The following is a 21,436-nucleotide window of genomic DNA, read 5'->3' on the forward strand; positions in this document are numbered from 1 at the left end:
GGCTTTTATCCTGCAATCACTCTGCATCATTCACAGAATTATACACATACCACACATAAACCCTACCCAATCTAGTGCCCTCCAAATGTTTTGAATTACAACTCACAGAATTCCTGACTATTCGCCATATTGGCTGGGGCTGACAAGCTGAAATCCAAAATATCTGGAGAGCTTCAGGTTAGGGAAGGTTCACAAAAACATGCACACACATAAAGAGAATGAGAGAGAAATACACATGTGCTGCACACAGAGGAAAATAGACAGAGACACATCTATATTTAAAGCAAAAAATATCTTTTGCATCTGGCCAAGAGGGCAGGGCTCCTGCAACTTTGACTGTTGTGGTGAAGAGGGAATTTCAACAGGTGCTGCATGTAAATAAATGACACCTGCTGAAATTCCCTTTTCTGTACAACTGTTAAAGATACAGGAGCCCTGCCCTCCTTCCCATATGGTCACCCTAGCAAAGAAAACAAGTTAACATCAATAGCAAAAGTTGAATTCTTTGGCTAGAGAGTTTGGTGTTTTGTTTTGACAGACAGGAAGATATTTGGCTTCCCAAAGAATGAAACCGCTTTCTAAGATGGGTTTTACCTGCTGAGCAATCTGGACAGCACTGTCCAGGGATCCGGATTGGGTGAGGACATGTCTCCAAACACTCTGTCCTCTTACAGCTCACTGAGCCATCTGCCTGCAATAGAAAAGAACTTCACAGAAATCCACAGCACAAACAACTGGACTGTTGAGGGTAGACGAGTCCCTCCACCCCAGAAGAGGCTTGCATTTGCCATATATGTCTTCTAAGCAGCAGATATCTGCCCCTCCGCCAGTTTTTATTAAAAGATTCCAAAACTATACAATTGTTTTAAACCCATAAAGTGTAATTTCAAAGGCCATACTATGTAGGCAATAGTTATACAGTTTTAGCTTATAAAAATTGCTTGAAACTTTAGAATTCAAATTTCTGAAATCCCTGAAGCCCTCTTAGCCCTCAGCATTCCCTAACCTAGTTTAAAGCCACTTAGCCTCTTTGACATCACTGTAGCTAATCCAATGACAACCACAGAGGCTGTGACATCACCTCTGCCTGCTTAGCTTTTAAAACTTGATGTTGTGCAGACTTCTACTGTTACTTTATACTGTTACTTTATACTGTTAGTTTTACCCTACCCAGTGCCTGCTTACCCTACCCTGTACCTGTTTGCATTCTCTTCCCCTCCTTATTGTTTTACTATGATTTTATTAGATTGTAAGCCTATGCGGCAGGGTCTTGCTATTTACTGTTTTACTCTGTACAGCACCATGTACACTGATGGTGCTATATAAATAAATAATAATAATAATAATAATAATTAGCCCCACTGTGACATCAAAGCAGATAGCAAGTAGCAGGCAGAGAGGTCACAGGTTGAGGAGAAGATTGCAAGAAGAGGTCAAGAAGCTAAAGGACAACAAGAGAAGTGTGGGGCCGTTGGGGTGCAGGAGGTTTTGTTCTTTCAAACATTTCCATGCCACCTTTCCTTCCACAGGGCAGCTTTCATGGGTTCACCTCCTGTGGAGTGTGAACATGCTAATTTATGAATAAAATCCATGTATTTTGGGCTCCCTAAATGGTCACATGAGATCAACGTCCAAAATTTCATAAGTTCATCACTTACAACAATAATAACACAACTATACCACTCAGGATCCCCACAAAATATCTCAGTATACACAGGCAAACAGACTAGAGTTAGATCTATGTTGCTCAGTGTTCCTTTGGATTATCACAGTCCTGACTGGGAGAAAGTGGGGTGGGGGCAAAGGACTATAATACTTTGTATGACAGGAGATTGGAAGGTCAAAACTGAGTGAAGTAGAGCAGGTTGTCATTCACCTGGCAGATGCATAACTCACAGGGATCACCCGGTGACCAGATCTGTCCAATTGGAAATTCAACTCCATTGTCATCCACAAAGCAACCTGGCCATAAAAAGAGGGACAATAAAATGAAGCATGTGTGAAAACAGAATGGGAACCTTAGCAAGAATAAAACAAAATGCTTTGAGGATGGGGAACAGAGGGCACAACGCACAGTGGGTGCGTTGACTCAGCCCACTATTGGACATGTCCATTGCAAATCTATCAGATATCCCATGGGTGGGGAAAAAGGTAGATTGGGATCTACTGGTAGATCTCTGGATGGTTTGCAGCAGATTACCATGTGTTTCTGACTCCCAATTGTTTTAAAATAGCAACAACAAAATTACTTCCTCAGCTAAATTAGGCTGCTGAAATGAAGAATGTACAGTTGGAAAAATACGAATAAGAACAGAGCCCAAAGAGCATCCAACTGGATACACAGAATACAGTTAAACACTTAACAAAAGAACATCAGATGTCTGTGTACGCTCCTATACCTATAAATTATTATTCCCAATACAAATTAAAGATTGCAAATGTATTTAAAGCAGAAAGTATTTAAAGTAAAGTATCCAGTTAAATTAACACTCAAACTTATATATCATAATCAAAACAAATTGCATTGACACATAACAGAATTCCTATACATTAAATGAAATCAACTCCTTGTTGGGTTCATGCATTTTTGATATACAAAAGAAGTAATGTTCTTGTTATGACAGGAATCTGGTAAATTAATCCTGTTTCATCTTGTACGATTTCTTCAGATAAACAATCTTATTCTTCAGATAAGTAATCTTATCATTGCTGCGTGCTATCATGCCGTGCGGGAGTAGCCTCAAGCTAGTAGTTTCCAAAAATATTTTCTATTTCCTTTAGAGATACCCTCCACAGAGAATGTTGTCTTAATCACCGGCTTACAATTCCATGAGCCTCGAGCAGCGAAAATAATGTTGACCACACTATTTTCGCTGCTCAAGACTCAATGAATTGTAATATCAAAAACACATGAACCCAACAAGAAGTTAATTTCATTTAATGTATAGGAATTCTGTTATGTGTAAATGCAATTTGTTTTTTTTTATTATATATAACTTTGAGTGTTAATTTAACTGGCTACTTTGCATTAAATACTTTCTGCTTTAAATACTTTTGCAATCTTTAATTTGTATTGGTATAATAATTTATAGGTGTAGGGACGTACACAGACATCTCATGTTCTTTTGTTAACTGTTTAACTGTATTCTGTGTATGCAGTTGGGTGCTCTTTGGGCTCTGTTCTTATTCGAATGTGTGGGGTAAACAGGGGTGGACTTTTGTGTGAAAAGACAGTGAACTCAGTTTAGTTCTGGTACTGAAAACAATTTCCTCAGCTTAGATTATTGTTACATTCCTGCACCCTAGTTCTGAGAGGAGTGGGTTTGCAGGGGTTTCAGCATTCACTCAGATTTCAGTTTCCAAGAAGAAACTGGAGACTAAAGGCATTTCTTTTATAGAAGGTTTATTTACACTGTGCTCAGGATGAAAGCCTACAACATCACAACTTCAAGTAGTCCCTGCTTCCTTGCAGCTGCCCAGCGATCCTCTTTTTCCCAGACAATAGAGCCAATCTTCTCCTTTTGTCTTGGATTTACCCTCCCCCCCCCATTCACTCCCTCCTACCCCCTCAGGCCTTGTAGAACAAAAGTTACCAATGCAATATAACCTTTGGGTAGCTTGCCCAAAAGACTGTTGTTGGGGAAAATCCTCAGTCACTTTGTACTCAGCAGCACTGAATTGTAGGGGACCCCTGCAGGTAATTTGGACTGATCCCCAGCACATAACACTATGCTCAGAGGCTCCCCATTCTTTCATTCTAAGTGTCCATCTTTTACACCTGGGTCTGGTTGCCAGATCTTGAAGTTCTAGTACAAAAAACAAAGCAGATCTGACAAGCCTGAACTCTGCCCATCCCTAAGATAACCCATAGCTTACATGTATCCTCACGCCATAGTGACATGTTCACATATATTTCAGTCATTGAGATCTTACCAGTCGTGGGTGCAACCTTTCGGCAGGTGAAGCAGCACTGTCCTGGGGTCAAGACCCAGTCATCTCGGGGACACTCCAGAGTGGGACAGGGAGTGAAGGAGCACTCAACTTCACCTTGCTAAGGAGGGATGCATTGGCACGTGTTACATATTATAAAAATATGGGGTCCCAGCTGCTCTCTACAACCTCTTCCTCACTGCACGTTGTGAAGTATGGGAGTAATGTCCTGCAATGCCAGGGCTATACAAAGTTTCCCTAGTTCACCAGCATCTTCAGCCTTGCCTCTGCTATCCTTCACTAAAGAGGACTCCTAGGCCATCAACAAGGGTATCCCTGCCCAGTGTTACTCAGGCCAAATCCACAGCTGCCACATGTTACGTCCTGAGAATGTGAAGCTACGGGCAACTTAAAATATGCATAGATCTAATCTAACTGAATGAACTTTTAAAGTTTCCACCAGAGAAGCAGAGAGAAAAACAGGACATCTCTCTTCTAACAGATAAGAAGATTTTACAAGGAGTCAGGAGAGAGTGCTTGCCTGAGAATCACCAGTAAGCCAAAAAATAACAAATGCACTCCTTCTATAGTCAAGAGACATAATTGAATATAGTGTGTGTGTGTGTGTGTGTGTGTGTGTGTGTGTGTGTGAGAGAGAGAGAGAGAGAGAGAGAGAGAGAGAGAGAGAGAGAGAGAGAGAGAGAGAGGCCAGCTAATCCTCTGAGATCAGAAGCAGTGTGGGGGCAAGAGCTAGGTTGATACATACCCTGCACACACAGGTGGTGCATTCATCACCATGCGGGCTGAACTCGGTCCCTTCTGCATACGTCTGGCCACGGAAATGGCACTCTACTACAGAGGAAGAGAAAAGTAAGTCAGTGCCATTGTGGAAGATAAATGGCAAGAAACACTAACATGGTGCAGGGGATCTCTCACTGGAAAATCTTTATCTTTGAAACTTATTTTAAACAGATGTAAGCATTTGTTTAATTTCCATTTTAAAAACCATAAAAGATCAACGGATGATCCAATCAGATTCAAATTTAGCATGCTGAAAGCCCTCCTTAAGACCTACCACTGTGCCAATTTGGATCTCTTTATCTTTAAAACTTACACCGATGTGAGCATTTGTTTCATTTCCATTTAAAAAATCATAAAAGATCAACGGATGATCCACTTAGATTCAAATTCAGCATGCTGAAAGCCCTCCTTAAGACCTGTCACTGTGCCAATTTGGATCTCTTTATCTTTAAAAATGAGGGTGCTGCCAGCAAGGAAGGTGCATTTCCCACATTTCTTTTAAGGTGAAAATGGATGAGTTAAGATGGAGGAAGCAAGAGGAGGAAGGATTTGATTTGGCAATTAAAAACACCCACTGGAGACAAGACACACCCCTTTCTTTCATCAGCAATTCCACCCCTTGCAAACACGCCCACAGAACAACGGATTCAAAACAAGGGATGAAAGTACATGCTGCAGTTTGAGCGGTGTGCTTTCGCACTACTGGAAGAACCAGACTTTCTGCGCACCAAAATATGTCGCTAAGGGAGGAGAACAACCGCAATCACAGCAGGACATGGACTGTGGCATAGGAGTACTTCGCTGTGACAGCAGATTATAAGGTAGACAACATCGGAGTCCTGTGCATGCAGTTCACTGCGATGGCAGAGTATAACGCTGGTGTGATAAAGCTCTATGTCTACTAATGATCACCCATGTGCTTAGAAATCAGCACCTGTTGGTGAAAAGGAGAGTGCCCAGGTGCCCCACAATGCCTGTTTTGTTAGTGAGTGTGAAACATCTACCTGGCTGGCAGGGACAACAGTCAGTCTGGGCAGAGCTGGAGCATGGACTGGGCGTACATTCTGGAGAGATACAGGATATGTTGCCTGCCTGGAATTAAGAACCAACAAAGAATATAGTGCAGATTTGCCAAGTTGTTGTCCCCACCATCTTTCATGCCTTTTCTGTCTTTACCACAGATGACCAAATCATCATGAGCATTATCTTCAATAAATTATGGAGCAGCCTTCTCCAACCTGGCACCCTTGAGATGTTTTGGATTACAACTCTCAGCATTCCTGACCATTGGCCATGTTCAACTTGGGCTGGGCACGGACCCCCTGATTCGCTTCGGATCCTGATTCGGACCTGCCAAATCGAGCCCGATTCGCTTTGGATTGATTCGGACCCAATCTGCCTCACCTAGGATCTGAATCTGAATTGAGATTCGGATGTCGGAATCATTTGTGAGTGTTTTTCATTTTCCCATAGACTTGCATTGGAAAAAATAAACACCTATAACTTTTTTTATTTTTCAACACAGAAACATAAAAGTTGGTGACCTTACAGAAGCCCTGGAATTGCTTATGTGTACCAAATTTCAGACACATCTGTGAAGTGGAATGTCTGTAATCTACTGTTAAAAATGTGATTTTTCAAGGAAACAAAGCAGCCACTCAAAGCAAAGAACAATTTGAGAAGGTGTGTAATCAAGTTCACACTATCCCTTGCCTAATCTGTGTGTTTTTGAAGTGCAAATCTCCCCTACTTGAGCTTTTCTTTTGTGTGTTCTGAAGCTAACACATCCCTGTGTCATCATTACCAGGCTTGATGTCATGGAGAGCATTCCCTGAATGTGCTTGTGACTCAAAGTAGGAGGCAGATGGCACAAAACAGAAGGGAAAAGCCAGTGGTAAAGCATGTGATTTGCATGCAAAAGGTCCCAGGTGCAATCCCAGGCATCTTCAGGCTGGGTAGGAAAAGCCCTGGAGAGCTGCAGCCAGTCAGTGTTGATAATACAGGGCTAGATGGTCTGACTCAGTAGAAGGCAGCTTCCTCTGTTCCTCAGGCTGATAGAAGTTGGCATGTGTTTTCTCTTTAACTATTGTGCTGTCCTTCCCTCCTTTTCTGAGGATGGCACCTTGTATGGATATTTGGGAACAAATGCCCTCAAATACGGTCAAAGAGACCAGATAAAACCAGCTGGGGCCAGATGCTGCCACACAAGAACCAGAGTCACCGTTCCTGCCCTGGAATAAATAGCTCAAATTCTTGCTGTTATCCCTACCCAACTTCCCCAACCAGCAGCAAAAAGTTGTCCACTTGCTGCTCACAGCAAGGGGCAAAGGGCCATGATATGAATCTGAATCTCCAGTGCAGGATACCAATGGAAGCAAATGATTTATATTCCCTTTCTCAAAGTGAGAAGACAAGGCCCCCTGAGCCCCTCTCCCTGCCCCCTCCAGACTCCTTGAGACTCACCAGGCAGACACAGACTGTGCAGTTCTCCTCAGAGAGAGAAAAAACTTCCCCCTCCGCTCTGGAAATCCCATAATAGAAACAGCCTGCAGGAAACAAGAATGTGAGCATTCTCCTCAGAGGGGGCAGGAGCTTATGAGGGAATAGGTACCATCTCATCTTTCCACTCTGAATCAGGAAAAACTCGATGGCCTATATCAGGAGTGTTGAACCTATTTCAGCTAATGTGAAGAAACTGAGGTAAAACTGAGGTAAAAGTTTAAGTGTTATGTTTCAACCACTTAGAGCAGCGGTTCTCAACCTGTGGGTCGCGACCCCTTTGGGGGTCGAACGACCCTTTCACAGGGGTCGCCTAAGACCATCGGAAAACACATATTTCCGATGGTCATTTGTTTGTAATTAGAAATAAATATTTCACAATATATAATTACATATTGTTTTTGTGATTAACCACTATGCTTTAATTATGTTCAATTTGTAACAATGAAAATACATCCTGCATATCAGATATTTACATTACGATTCATAACAGTAGCAAAATTACAGTTATGAAGTAGCAACGAAAATAATTTTATGGTTGGGGGTCACCACAACATGAGGAACTGTATTAAAGGGTCGCGGCATTAGGAAGGTTGAGAACCACTGACTTAGAGTTTTAATGGTAAACAAAAAAGGTTAACATAAAAGAAAAATAAGTTGTTGTTTTTTACTCAGGGCTTACTCTCCAGATATGGCCTGCTGGCAAATTGACAATTACTGTTACCACAAGAACGTGAAAATGAATCCAGGTCTCTCTATTCATATGGAAAGGTAGGCTTGAAATTGGTACTATCTGATTGGGGGAATAATTGACTATTCTAAAGATATCCGTTGGTCAGACATTTATGCAGCGATGGAGTGATGAAATATTGGACATCCCAAAGCTGATTAGCTGATGGGTTCTGACTGGAATGAATATAAGGAGCTGTAGAGAGTCTGACGGGGGAGTCGGAGTAGGACAGAAGAGTTGCCTGAGGAAGCATCTTCATGAAAGGCTGAGGAGCCTGAAGAAGACATCAATGAAGAGGAGCAGCAGCTACAAGACCAGAAGGTCGAGCTGAAAGCACGGGAGGCAGAAGCTAAAGAAGGCCTGCAATTGGGAGACAAAAACTCCTGGAGCAGCCTTTGGAGGAAGCAGCCGAAGCCTGAGTGGCAGCTAGTGACAATGATCTGGAGATTGAGCAGCTGCTGGACCAGATTGAAGACTTCAAGGGAAGCCTGGGGAACAGGTGGAAGTCAAATCCTACCAGAAATAAGACTGCCATTCAAACCCTCATGTTATCAAGGGGGGAGCATGATTGGGGAATTGGCTTAAGGTTGGCTAGGGATAGGAACTGGGGCTTCAAGCACCTGATTGGTGGTAAGAGTAACTGTATAGAAACCCTATTTTAAAATTAGTAACAATATCCTTAAAATAATAAGTTTTCTTGTATTCTTTTTAATAAAATTATATACTTTTCTGACATCTCTGATCTGTTTTGTCTCACACCTTGTGGCCAGTTACTTTAAGGGATTAAATAACAGGGATGTAGTTTAATGTTGGCAGCGGAAGGGTTGGGAGGGATTACCCAGTGATGAAGGTTGATCTTCCACATTTGGGGATAGGAGTGTTTGCCCTAGTGTACAACCCCTCCAACCCACAGCCCAGGCTCTCTATACAGCCTAAGGATCGAATTCCATTTTGGAGAAGCTCTCAGGGCTGCATTCCAGTGTTGAGTATAGTCAAAGACAAAAGGGCCGGGTTCAAAGGCGACGGGGCTGGGGCGAAAATACTAGCCTATACTAGCTCAAAGCTCTTACTGCCAGTAACAGCCTTAGGAGAGACAGTTCAGCCTTTTAGAAAGGGGGGGGGAGGAGGACTACACAAAAGCTAGGAAACCACCAAACAATCTGGTTGGGGGAAAGGGAGTGTGGTCGGGGGAAGGGGCCATTGAGAAACCCCAGAGGACTGAATTTGGCCCCCAGGCCTGAGGCTCTACAGCCTTAGTGTATACACATTAATTTGTTTTGGTCAAATATCACATACCCTCACTGTTTCACACATAAAAATCAGGATATGCTTATCATAATAGCCCTATTCTCACCAAGGATTACTGTCTGAGCCCCCCACCCCCCATTATATGATGCTTAAAGCTCTACTCCATCTGCTTATTAATGGACTCTATAATAGCATTTTCCTTCAGAGTTTCAAATGCCAAGACAACATTTGTTCTTACAGGCCAGATTGAAGAAATCTGTTATGCAATTTATTAACAACAGTTCAAAATGAGCCTTCCCTGCATGTGAAGTGACAGCTTGTGTGCAACACGGCACTTTCATGTTCGTACATGTGCATTTACATGCACATATAGGATCTTTCCAGAGATCTAACTTGGAGAGATAATGGGGAATGAGATGTACCTTGTAGAATGACAATTCCAGGAGCTCTGACTAACACAGTTCTAACAAGACATTCCCAAGAGGCCAAAACTGGGACAAAATGGGGACAGCGACTTATCAAGGACAGGTTCCAGAAAACAGGGACTGTTCCAGGTAAATGGGCAAGTTGGGGCATAAGGCCCCAAAGCTGGGACTGGGGAAGACCCACCTGCCACAGTCAGATATGATGACACAGTCTTGATCCTGAGGATGCATCTCTTACCTGTGCAGCTGGGACAACACTCCCTCTCTATTGGGGGAAGTGGATGGGAGCAAGCCACCTCGCATATCACTGCTCGGCACTGGATGTGCCCACCCTGCAACAGGAAAAGATAGGCTACCATGAAGGTGGCAGCCAAGACACAGTACTGCAAGTCTGGAGAGAATGCTAGGAACCCAGGACATACCCCGTACCTCACAGGAGCAATTCAGACATCCTGGCTCTATCCAATGGCTGCCATTTTCATGAAGAACCTCTCCCTGCCAGCAGGTGGAAGGTAGGGCTGCAGGTGAAGTGGTGGGAGCCGAGGGACTTGTGGGAGAGGGCGTCGTCATTTCCTCTCGCAGCAGCAATGGCGGCAGTGGGCTCACCACCATTGAAGGCCTGGCAGTTCTTAGCAAGAAGGGGGTGACAAGGGAGGAGCTGGGGGGAAGGGATGAAGGGGTGGAGGAGGCTGCTGGTAGAAGAACAGGGAACGTGGAAAGGAGTGGCAAAGGAGAGGGAGTTCTGAGCCCACTGTGGGGAGCAGGAGCTCGGGAAGGGGCAGAGCCCCTGGGAGGCACGGCAGGTGCCACAGAGTGTGGAGAGAGGCGCAGCAGAGTTGGTGGGTGTTGGAGAGACTGCAAGATGGGAGATGGGGCCAGGCTTGTCTTTGAAAAACCTGTGGGAGGAGGAGGAAGGAGAAGGAAAAGGCTAAGGGAATTCCTTGGAATATGCATGCCCCAAACTCAGCGCATTCCAGACTGCTCAGGATTCCCCTTGGCTCATCCTTCCCCAAACTTGGACCCTCCAGATGTGTGGGAATACAACTCCCAACATCCCCAGCCAGAACAGCCATTGAGTGAGCTGACTTGGAATTATGGGGGCTATAGTCAAATGCAACTGCAGAACACCAGATTGCGGGAGGCTACCTTAGCTGCATTGCAGCTTTATGGCCACTGTTGTGAAGAATTCTGGCAATTTGGAAAACAGCCACTGTCCATAGTCGTTTTTACACAGACCTCCGTCTCAGCTGGATCCTCTACTAAACCTTCCATTCCTGCAGGAACATGCCCTCCCTTGCATCATAATCTCTGAACGTCCACCTGTGCCCCAGTCTCTTCACTCATCTGCCATACACATATTCTCAAGCATTTCACAGTCAGCTGAATGCATATCCCTCTGAGGACTTTACCACACAAGGATAAAAGCTGACATACTTACTGGGGCTTCTGCTTCTGGAGATTTTTTGTGGGATTTAGATCGGCTCCTTTATACAGGCTAACATGCAATTTTATTTCTCAGCAAATTCTATATGTTTCAGTTTACAGCCACTAGATAATACTGCTGTTATAGCGGCATTACAGAAGTACACCCAGCAAGTAAAGTGCTTCATTAGTGCTTCCTAGAGAAAAATTGGACTTTCCCCCGCTTTACAATGACAGGATAAAGGTCATAAACCACAGGAGGGGCCCTGGAGGTTGACCATGTTGTGTAAAGGACCTGCAAACTTCCATGAGTAACCAATCTTGATGTAGGCCTAAAGTTGTTCTACTCTGTACCTGGCTGAGAATCTGCACAATAATCCACAGATTTCCTTTCAACCCTCCTGAATGACAATACCGCTAGAAATCTCTGCATGTACCTCAGAAGGGAAATGGCCCTTACCTTCACAGGTCACTCTGTCCATGCTGAGCCGATAGCCAGGTCGACAGCTGCACATAAAACTTCCCAGGGTGTTGTGACAGGAGTGCTGGCAGGTTCGCTTCTCACTGGATCGGCGGCATTCATTCACATCTGCACCAAATGCACAGGGGTGCTAGAGACTTGTAACAGAGCTGGGTTGGCTCAAGCTTGTGGCTGTACAGGCATTGTTGTTGCTTAGCCATACAAGGTCAGAAAACTGGTCTTGAAAACCAGGGACCCTCCTGTGCATTTTTCAAGCAATCAAAACTGGGCTTGGAGCAGCCTGAGGCCTCTTGCTGGCTATAGATCATAGAGTTGGAACAGACCTCAGAGATCACCTATGCAGTAAGGTGGCTGCATCAATGATATTTTCCTGAGACCCTGGACAGCCGTTACCAGTTAGAGTGAACAATACCGGGCTAGATGGACCAAGAGTCTAAACTGGTATAAAGCAGCTTCCTACGTTGCTGTAGCAAGCAGGGCTCCAGATGCCTTGAGCAGGGCTGGGCAGGGGGCTGACAGGGACAGTGGGGACAGTTGGCACGGGCCTACGATTTTGAGGGGGCCTACTGCAAGTCCCCCTGGGCAAAGTTGCTTGATTTTTCCGTTGTTGATGATGAATTTGCCCAAAGAAAAGCACGTAAAGCATTTCTGAACGTGAAGAAGTGATGTCTTATATACATCTTGAATAAAAGTACTTGCCATTGCCTTTTTAATAAATCGTTCTAGTTCATATGTATTTAGAACTGATTAAAAAATACTTAATGAGCAGTTCGAAATGGGCCCTAAATTTCCTATCTGGCCCAGGCCTACTACTAGCTTTGCCCGGCTCTGGCCTTGAGCTGTACATAGGTGGGTGGGGGTGGGGAAGAATTAAAGTACTGAAGGGAGTTGCAGCTGCCTGATGTCTTCATTCAGCTCAATTCTGCCACATTCAGCAGCTAATTTAAAGGTACTGGGAACATCTCCGGGCTGGAATCTTGCACAAACTCAGGCATACACATGTAACTAGATAGCTTTTTTTTTTTTAACCAAAGGGGTTTCTTGCCAAGGGGTATTTCTTCTCCGTAATCATTATTCATGAGCATACTTGCAGTAACCAGTCTAAAAGACTTTCCATAATGTGTACAGAATAATGCTCTTAGTTCAAGAAACACAGTAATTACGCAGCCTACAATATGTTAGAGAGTGTGGGTTTTTATATGGTAAGATGCCGCCATATTTTTCTGACTGAGTTCTTATGCTTTTAACAGCTATGTGAGAAGCAGAAATGCATTCAAGGAGCTTTTCCGTCATTACCTCTGCATGCTGTCTCTGTTGGATTTAAGGTTTTGTGGGAGGGAGGGGTTATTCACATCGCAATGTACATACATCGCTATATAATAGTTTTATTATGAGCTTTTCTACATGAGGCATTTATTGTGCGCTTGTGTTTCCTTACTCACAGTTATTTACAGACTCTTTAGACGACATTGTGATCCTCCAGTTTCACCTTTGTATTTTAAGAGCACTTTTCTGGTTATTTTTAGAATAGGGAAAATGAGATATTATTTATGAAAGTGAAAGAACTACTTGTGCATTTGTGCTATTCTGCTAGAGCACAGTTCCACCTAGAGGTTATGTAACAGAAAAGCGAGAAAGGAAAAGCTCTTTGCTTAGAGCTCAGATCTCAATTCCGTGACAAAACTGAAAGTAGATACAGCAATTAACAGCCTTGTGCAGAAAAGCTCTGAATCATTTTGTTCTATTCCGTAGCAGTTCATTTTTAAAGGGTTTTATGATATTTTTATGTTTTATATTTCATGATTTTTATATTTCATTGTTCTAATTATTTTGTGAACTGGCCAGAGGGCTTTGGCTATTGGGCAGTACAGAAATAGAAATTTGTCGTGCTGTTAGTAAAAGACTTGTATTAAATAAAACAAAAGACGGTTTCACCACATAAGACTAAAATCCCACATCCTTACTGGGGCTTCTGCTTCTGGGTTCTTTGTGGGAATAAGATCAACTCCTTTACACTTGCGGACATGTGCTTTGAATCAAGCGTTTCCTTTCTCGACAAAGTTCTGCATGTTTCATTATATAGCCACTAGATGGTGGTGCTGATATATCAGATTAACATTCCTTATGAGGTTACCACTGATCTTTTTAAAGGTCAAAAAGTGCAGGAGATGCCCTGGAGGTTGATGACATCATGTAAAGAACCCACAAACCTCAGTGAGTGACCAATCAGGTTCATGGAAAAAAGACTTGTGTAGAAATGCTCAGAGTGTCAGCTCTTTTATCAAACTTGTAGTTCTGAAGTGCCCAAAGAGTCAGTGTTGACCCTACAATCAGGCAGAGTGAGGCAGTCGCCTCAGGGAACAGAAGTTAGGAGATACAGAGTGGCAGCAAAATACTGGAGATTGGGGGGGCGGGTACATGGCCAGCTGTCCCCCCACCAACACCAAGCTAGCTTGCTGTCCAGACATGCAATGGAAGATGCTGGCCCATTGCTAGTGTCAAAGTAAGATTCAACTACAAGCCTCTGTACAAGTAATAAGAGAGAGTATCATCTTGTCCCTTTTGCCTCTTTTCTGCCTGAAAATTGTGGACCAGTTCTGCAAATGGCTGACATCAAACAACATCCTGTTGCAGACAAATTATCCTGCTCCCTTCTGAGTTATTTTCCCACTTTAAGTTATGAAGCTTTGGTGTGACCTCAGGAAGGCTGTTTATCTATTGCCTACCAACCTCTAAGGTACCAAAAGCAACAGCTGTCAGGATAACATTTTGGAAATGAAATGAAATAAGCAATGTAAGTTTCGTTTTCAAATTGTTGTCCAGATAACCACTGCAGCCGTCATCTCAAAGTAAATTACTATGGATTTTACTTCGCCATCCATTTTAATTCACATTTAATCTGGACGCAAGAGGAAGGGGATTCATTTTGGATAACACCAAGGCTAGGCTGGTGCCTCTGGCACAGGGAGGAAACCATTTCTGCTTAGCTTCTCAATTCGAGAAGGATCATTTACCCATGCAGGAGTGCCGGTTGCCATGTAGGTAGAAGCCAGGATAGCAGGAACATCGGTAGCTGCCCATACTGTTCTTGCAGTGGTGCTGACAGGGTGTTGCTAGGCACTCATCAGTGTCTGGGAACAAAATGGATGACAGCATTTGTCAATATCATTTGCTCCACAAAAAAACAACCCTACCAAACCTTCTTCCATCATCGTCCCATATGAGCTCCACCTCCACCCTGACCTTCCCTTTTACAGTCCCAGTCAGACCCACCTTGACAACTGTGGCGGTCAGCGGAGAGTTGCATCCCTGGGCCACATTCACACACAAAGCCGCCCTCTGTGTTCACGCAAAGCCCCTCGCAGGAGGCGCTCAGGCACTCATCAATGTCTGGGGGAAAGACATTGTCGATGAATGTGAAGGTGGGAAGAGACAGGCTGGACCAAAGGCTAGACAGCAGTAACACAAAGGAGGATAATTTCAGAAAGATGGGTGTGAAATGCCCATGGTTGATGGGGCCATTAAGCCACAACCATTAATATCTACAAAGTATTGTGACCCCTTCCTGTTTACACTGTAAACCAGCTGGTTCACAATCTCATACAAAGGCTTGCCATGTGAATCAGGCAATTTCCCCCACACTTTCCCACCATAAGTCTGTAGCAGCATTGAGAAAGATACCTATAAGGCAATTGACATGAAAGATTTGCCATAAGCTGCTGGAAACAATTTACAGTAGCCTCTGTGTAGCAGGCATATTGTTTGTCTTTAATTTTCTCAGAAGCAATTCCTGCAGAGAATCCCAGAAGATGTACAATATTCAAGTGCAGTGAGAAAGCTCCAGTGAATTAAGTCCCTCAAATTAAAAGGATACAGACAGGAACCATTACCTGTAATTATGGGTGCCTCTGCACTAGATATTTAGAGCTCCATCACACCAGCGATTTATCGCACTCTCGCCATGCCTGGTATGTGGTTTTGCAGCGTGGTACTCACATGACATAGTCCCTATCCTGCACTCATCTCTTCCCCCTTTTGCTGTCTTATTTTGGAGTGGAGAAAGTCTGTTTTTTCCCTCCACGCTCAATAAAACTGCTCCTCCGACCCCGTGTAACTCTGTCCTCAAGCTATCTGCACATCCCGATTTTTTTGTTGGGGGCATGTGTGTTGAAGGGTGGTCTCACTGACAAAATAGGAGGTCGGGGTGGTTCTCCATCACGCCATTTGAATTCCTTTCCTCATTCTGCTTGGAGATGTGTGCTGAGTCCGTGGAACGAACAAACAGTCAACCATACTTTCACTGCTCCAACTCCTGCTCCCTTTTGGCTTCCCTCTTTTTTCCACCTGCTGTATGGGTGCTCAGGTGGAATTGCACAACTGGGAAGGAGCACGGGCACATAAACACCCTGCACAGCTCAAGTGGCAGAAACAGGCACGACTGATAAAGCCCCAAATCACCCATGCTGTCTGCCATTAAAAAAACTCCTTACATTGTTTAATACGATCCTAGGGGAAAGCATTGTGTGTTGTTTTTCTGTAATGGTGCAGTTTCAGGCTGCCACGATTGCATACTTTTGTATTTGCACAGGGTTTTTTTTTAAAAAAATGCTTCTGCCCATCAAAATGCATTTATGTATTTTATCATTTATTGTTGTTCCCCGCCTCGATCAAAATGGAGAGGCGGGTAAGAAATAAATGTATTATTATTATTATTATTATTATTATTATTATGAGCCAGTTTGCGAGCAGCTGGTACAATGAAAGATGCTGTACCCCACACAGCTCAAATGCCAGAAAATGGCGATATAACCCCAAATCCCTTAAATGTTAGAACAAAAAAAACCAGAATGAGGGGGAGGCGTGTGCCCCCATGCTTCTTTTATTTGGTGGCGAAAGAGAGCTTGCAAAATAAGACCGGTTTTTGCTTGTTTTGAAATAACAGCACAGCACTGCAATCTCTGCAAGTGTAGATCGCCCTAGCACTACTAGGAGGCATGGTTCTGACATGTGCAACGTTATTTTATTTGTTTGAACCCTATAGCCACACTCTTTATTTCAGCACACCTTCACTATTATCTTTCTGTTCAGCTCCATTTTAGCAGTGTGTAGTTGTTTTAAGCTGATTTTAACATTTCCACTAAAGTACGATTATATATGTGTGTGTGTGTGTGTGTGCGCGCGCGCACATGAGTGCAAGAGTGCCAAAGCAAAAAAGATTCCAGTACAAATTTTAAAAAATGATTATAAATTTTAAAAATAAACTCGTTGCTAAAACGGCATGCTTCAGGTGTATGGTCCTTCCCCCACCCACACAGCTATGTTATGTCCACAAGCGTGGATACAATATAACATGATGTACACACATAACAAGTGCTATACTCAGCAAAGTAAGTAGGCAATTCCGCATGTAGCTTACAGTGGAAGAGCAAAAGCTGTGAATTGCTAAAAGTCTGGAAGTTCCCTGTGTACCTGGGAAACGGGACTGAAGTTTTGGCTCTGCTGGACCACTGTAAGGAAGATACCTCGTATTCTGGTTTACCTGCACAACGTACACCGTTGGCCGTCTCAGTCATGGAGAATCCTAATGGGCACACCCGCGCCACCTCCTGGCAGCCCCCATGATTGCAGGCAAGGTCACAGCCATATTCTCCACAGGCACCTGGAGGGTCTGAAAAAACAAGAAGGGCAGATTTCAAAGTCGTTTTTCAAGACAGAGGGATGAGACAGCTTCACTGAAAGGAAGTGGGAAAGCAAGAGAGTGCCCTTGCCATTAGGCAGGGGAGGGGGAGAGGAAAGCAGATCTGTCTTTAGCAGGTCAACCAGCTTTACCATCGGACAGAGGGAGGCAGTCACCTCAGGCATTAATTTAAACATTGGAAGGAAGGGAACAGCAGCAAGATATCGGAGGACAAGGCTTTGTACGCCACAAGGCCTGCACCCCTTAAGCTAGTCAGCTGTGCAATGGAGGACACCGCCCCACTGCCAGTGTAAAAATAATATTCAACTACCAGCCTGGTCAGCTTTTGTACATGTAATGGGAGGGGGCACCATTTTGTCCTATTTATTTATTTATTTATCATTGCATTTATATCCCACCTTTTTTCCTCCAAAGAACCCAAGGGGGCATATATAATCTTCTTCCTCCCCATTTTATCCTCACAACAACCACCCTGTGAGGTAAGTTGGGCTGAGAGCCTGTGACTTTCCCAACGTCACCCAGTGGGTTTCTATGGCTGAGTGGGGACTAGAACCCGGATCTCCTGGCTCCCAGTCCAACACATTAGCCACTACACCACACTGACTCAGGTAGCAAAGTGCACTTGGAGAGGTCTGGCCTTCAGTGATCCACGTAGGTAAATTTAGCCTGTGGACTTATGGGCTGGAGTGGGGGGTGGGGGGTGCTCTATGACAATGTGCTTGTTCTACTGAGTGAGGCCCTGGACTTCTGTCTGGATTTTGAAATTTCATTGCAAGAGTCAGCTTATTGTTAGGGAGCAGGGTCAGCACTGGGTTTGAGGGGGGCTAGGGCACAATGCTGTCCAATGGAGCTGTTCCTTGGCAGTGGGCAGCAGCAGGCAGCTGGGTTCAGGAGCTGCCATTTTAATTTCCCACAATGGCTTGGGGCATTGTAGGAAGTTAAAATGGTGTGGCTCCAAATGGCCTGGGAACAGGAGGGCAACCCAACAGGCAAGCATCAGCAGCACTGTGGGCCCCTCTGAGACCTGAGCAGTTGTCCAAAGATGCTGCATTAACGGAGTTGGGCCTGAGAAATAGTTAACCTGCAGCAGCACTAATGCACTAGAAGCCGAGAGAAGCACACCCTGTGCCAGAGGCAGACAGGAACAAGCCAGAGAGGTAAATTCTCCCCAAAGTGGTGAAAGAAGGCAAGCAATGTACAGCCTCCTGGCATCTGGGACCAGGCAGGGACTCAATGAAAAGCAAGGATAGTTGGGTCTGAGCTAAATACTTCAGCAAGAAGTATAATGCCTAATTGAGATTTTAGGGGAAAGGGCAGAGGCCTGCAGGAGTTCAGAAAGCCTCAGAGACAAGCCAGAAAGCTGAGGAACGTCCAAGAGTTCCAGGCAACATCCCATGTGAACAGGGAATAAGCCCTGTGATTGGGTTTTTATTCATAATAATTGTTATTCAGGTTATTTTTAATGGAAAAGGGTATTGTACCACTGCATATTAACACAGAATACTAAAATAGGAGAACTTAACAAACTTCATATGTGCATTATTGCAAAACCTCTGCTTACATAAATTGAAACTCAGCCAGAATGTTACAACATGTTTTCAAAATCCCATGGCACGAATTGTTTCTCTTCATATAGCTAATGATGCCACAGAGCCATTTTCCTGAAAGGCTCTCAGTCTTCTTCCACCACTGTCTGATCCATTCAAAGGATGTTCATTTAGACTCCCCAGTCAAACCTCCAAACTCAGACTGAATACAACCCACACATTATCTTTCCCCCCAGAACTTACTCTCCCAAACCCTGCCCTCCACCTACATACACATGTATGCATATATACATACATACATGCACACACATAGTCGTTTTTCTAGTGCTGCCGTTTGAGGAGTTGGCCTCTTTTGTAGGTCTAAAGGGAGGACATTTTAGTCATTTGTCTGTTGTTTAATGTTTAAAGTGGACTGTGGGGAGAGCTACTGCTGGCCTGGTTCCTCATGGCAGGAGTTTCTTGCATGGCAGTGATCAACCCTCCAGAGACAGATGTTGGTTATTGTTCAATTGCCCCATGCGTAGCATACACAGACTCCATCAGGAAGCCAGCCAGCATTATGGTCCAGCTACTCTGAGAGAAAAACAGCTTTAGGGTATCTCCAGCTAATGACTAATAATGACATTATTATTATTATTATTATTATTATTATTATTATTATTACCACCAGACCTTCCATTAGCAAGGGAATTCCAAATACATAACGCTTTCTAAGGGAGACTTAGATTTCTCGCCATAGTGCCAATGGTGGAAACTGAAGCACAAGCTCATTAAAGCCCATAGACCGAACGAACTGAGATTAGACCCTGCGCATTGCTGACTCTCGGACAGGGATAGAGAACCTGTGGACCTCCAGCTATTGTTGCACTATCATATCCATTTCCCCTGACTATTGGTTGGGCTGCCTGGGGCTGATGGGAGATGGAGTCCAAGAGCATCTGGAGGAGCATCAGCTTCGGCTATTGGGCGGTATAGAAATGCAATAAATAAATAATAGTTCCCTTCCCCTGCCAAGGCTTCACAGGGATTCCATATCAGTAGACTAATTGTTGCGTAGAAAAGAGAACCTTATAGGTAGTATTTCAGGGGAGCAATGGTGGGCAAGTTCTTTCTCACTGTCTCACACATGGTTCAGAACAGCATTTCACTATCACTTTGTAATACAGGCTTGTAACCAAAGTTAGTACTACATAGAATAGACCCATTGAATAAATGGAACTTAAGTTAGACTAAGATTGGATACAGAACTTTCTCTCTCCCCCCACCCCATCTTTTTTCTAGTGCTGCCATTTCAGGATTTGGGCCAATGCAGTTTTTCCAGCTATAGTGCTACAGTGGTGGGAGAATCTGCACCAGCATAAATTCTTTCTACACAGCCGTTACTAAGGATACGGAAGTACTAGATGGCATGGAAGTTTGCAAAATCATTAGGCTCTCACCTCTATGTTCTAAGCACCAGAGTTTAAACCCAGAAACAGGTGGCCACCTGCTGTGGACACTAAGCAGGCTCTCACACGAGCCCCATGGCAAACTAAATCATGTAGCATTCCCCAAAGATCTCCTTACCTGGACATGTGATGCCCTGCCCTCCATCCCTGCAAGAACAGACATTGGGAGCGATGCACAAGCCACTGCCACAGCCAAAGGAGCAAAGTGCTATGAGAGGGACCAAGAAAGCATCAGTCAGGCCAGGCAAGAACGACAGTCTTCCCCCAGCCCACTGTAAGAGAACTGCTCCCATTTCAAGGACACAAAACAAAGCTCACCTGAAAATCTTTTTCTTTTCAATGTAGTTCCAAAATCCATATAGACCCTGTTCGGACAACACACTAAACCATGATGGTTAAGCATTCTGAGCTAAATATTATGGCTTAGCATGTTGTGTGAACCATGACTTAGAGTGTCATGTGAACCATTCCTAACCATGGTAGCTACATAACCATGGTTTAAACATACTCACTAACCATTTGCTGCAAAAGGGTTAGTGGCCTAACCATGGTTTAGCATGTTGTCTGAACAGGCCCACATAAGGCCAATTCAAAGACCACCCAAAATGTGCAAATTTTTGAGGTGTTGAGATATCTTCATCAGGAAACGTTGCAAAGAGCAGGTGGGGGTAGAATAGGAGGAGGGAAGACTGACTGGATGTTATAGTCAGGATGTCTGCATAGTGAGAGGACGCGTTCGCACAATGCGAGAACCCATGATGGGTGACAAGCTACGCACTGAGGATTGTTTTGCGATCATCCCACAGCGCGTGATTGGTGTGCTCGACAGATGATCAGGCTCACTACCCACAGTGTTCCCCTTCCTTCCCCATCAGTCCTCCAACCAGCTCTGCCCGGCATCCCAGGGTACTTGGCAGCAGAACCCATCTTGTCTGCCGCCAAGCCCCTGTCCCCACTCCAAACGCAATCCCGATCACAGTCGGAGCCCTTTTTATTTCTAGTGCCCCTTTCCCCTTGTCAGCGGCTGCCCCTCCAAAGAAGATGATACAGAGGAGCAGGGTTTGCAGTATTTAAATTAGGCTCCATCAGGTGATGGGATGGTTTCAGTGACCACTGGGAGCAAGTAAGTATCAGACAATTGTTGATCCTCCTGCACACCAAAATGCCACATAGCCTGGTGGGACAAGGCCAGTCTTCTTGGCCTCAC

The 21,436-nt window shown here is 44.3% G+C and overlaps 1 protein-coding gene across 1 annotated transcript in view; it reads right to left on the minus strand.

Annotated features, from left to right (window-relative positions):
* VWCE (von Willebrand factor C and EGF domains) overlaps positions 1–21,436 on the minus strand; it is a 29,493-nt gene that overhangs the window by 5,452 nt on the left and 2,605 nt on the right. Inside the window, exons 3-15 of the mRNA XM_063118393.1 lie at positions 20,348–20,437; positions 17,076–17,204; positions 14,810–14,926; positions 14,548–14,667; positions 11,516–11,662; positions 10,063–10,529; positions 9,872–9,965; positions 7,195–7,277; positions 5,736–5,823; positions 4,697–4,782; positions 3,934–4,051; positions 1,877–1,962; positions 595–691 (exon numbers count right to left, since the gene is read on the minus strand). Of these exons, the coding sequence (XP_062974463.1) occupies positions 595–691; positions 1,877–1,962; positions 3,934–4,051; positions 4,697–4,782; positions 5,736–5,823; positions 7,195–7,277; positions 9,872–9,965; positions 10,063–10,529; positions 11,516–11,662; positions 14,548–14,667; positions 14,810–14,926; positions 17,076–17,204; positions 20,348–20,437 (1,722 nt within the window). The remainder of the gene's footprint in view (positions 1–594; positions 692–1,876; positions 1,963–3,933; positions 4,052–4,696; positions 4,783–5,735; positions 5,824–7,194; positions 7,278–9,871; positions 9,966–10,062; positions 10,530–11,515; positions 11,663–14,547; positions 14,668–14,809; positions 14,927–17,075; positions 17,205–20,347; positions 20,438–21,436) is intronic.

This window comes from Elgaria multicarinata, chromosome 2 (assembly GCF_023053635.1).
Source record: "Elgaria multicarinata webbii isolate HBS135686 ecotype San Diego chromosome 2, rElgMul1.1.pri, whole genome shotgun sequence".
Lineage (NCBI taxonomy): Eukaryota > Metazoa > Chordata > Lepidosauria > Squamata > Anguidae > Elgaria > Elgaria multicarinata.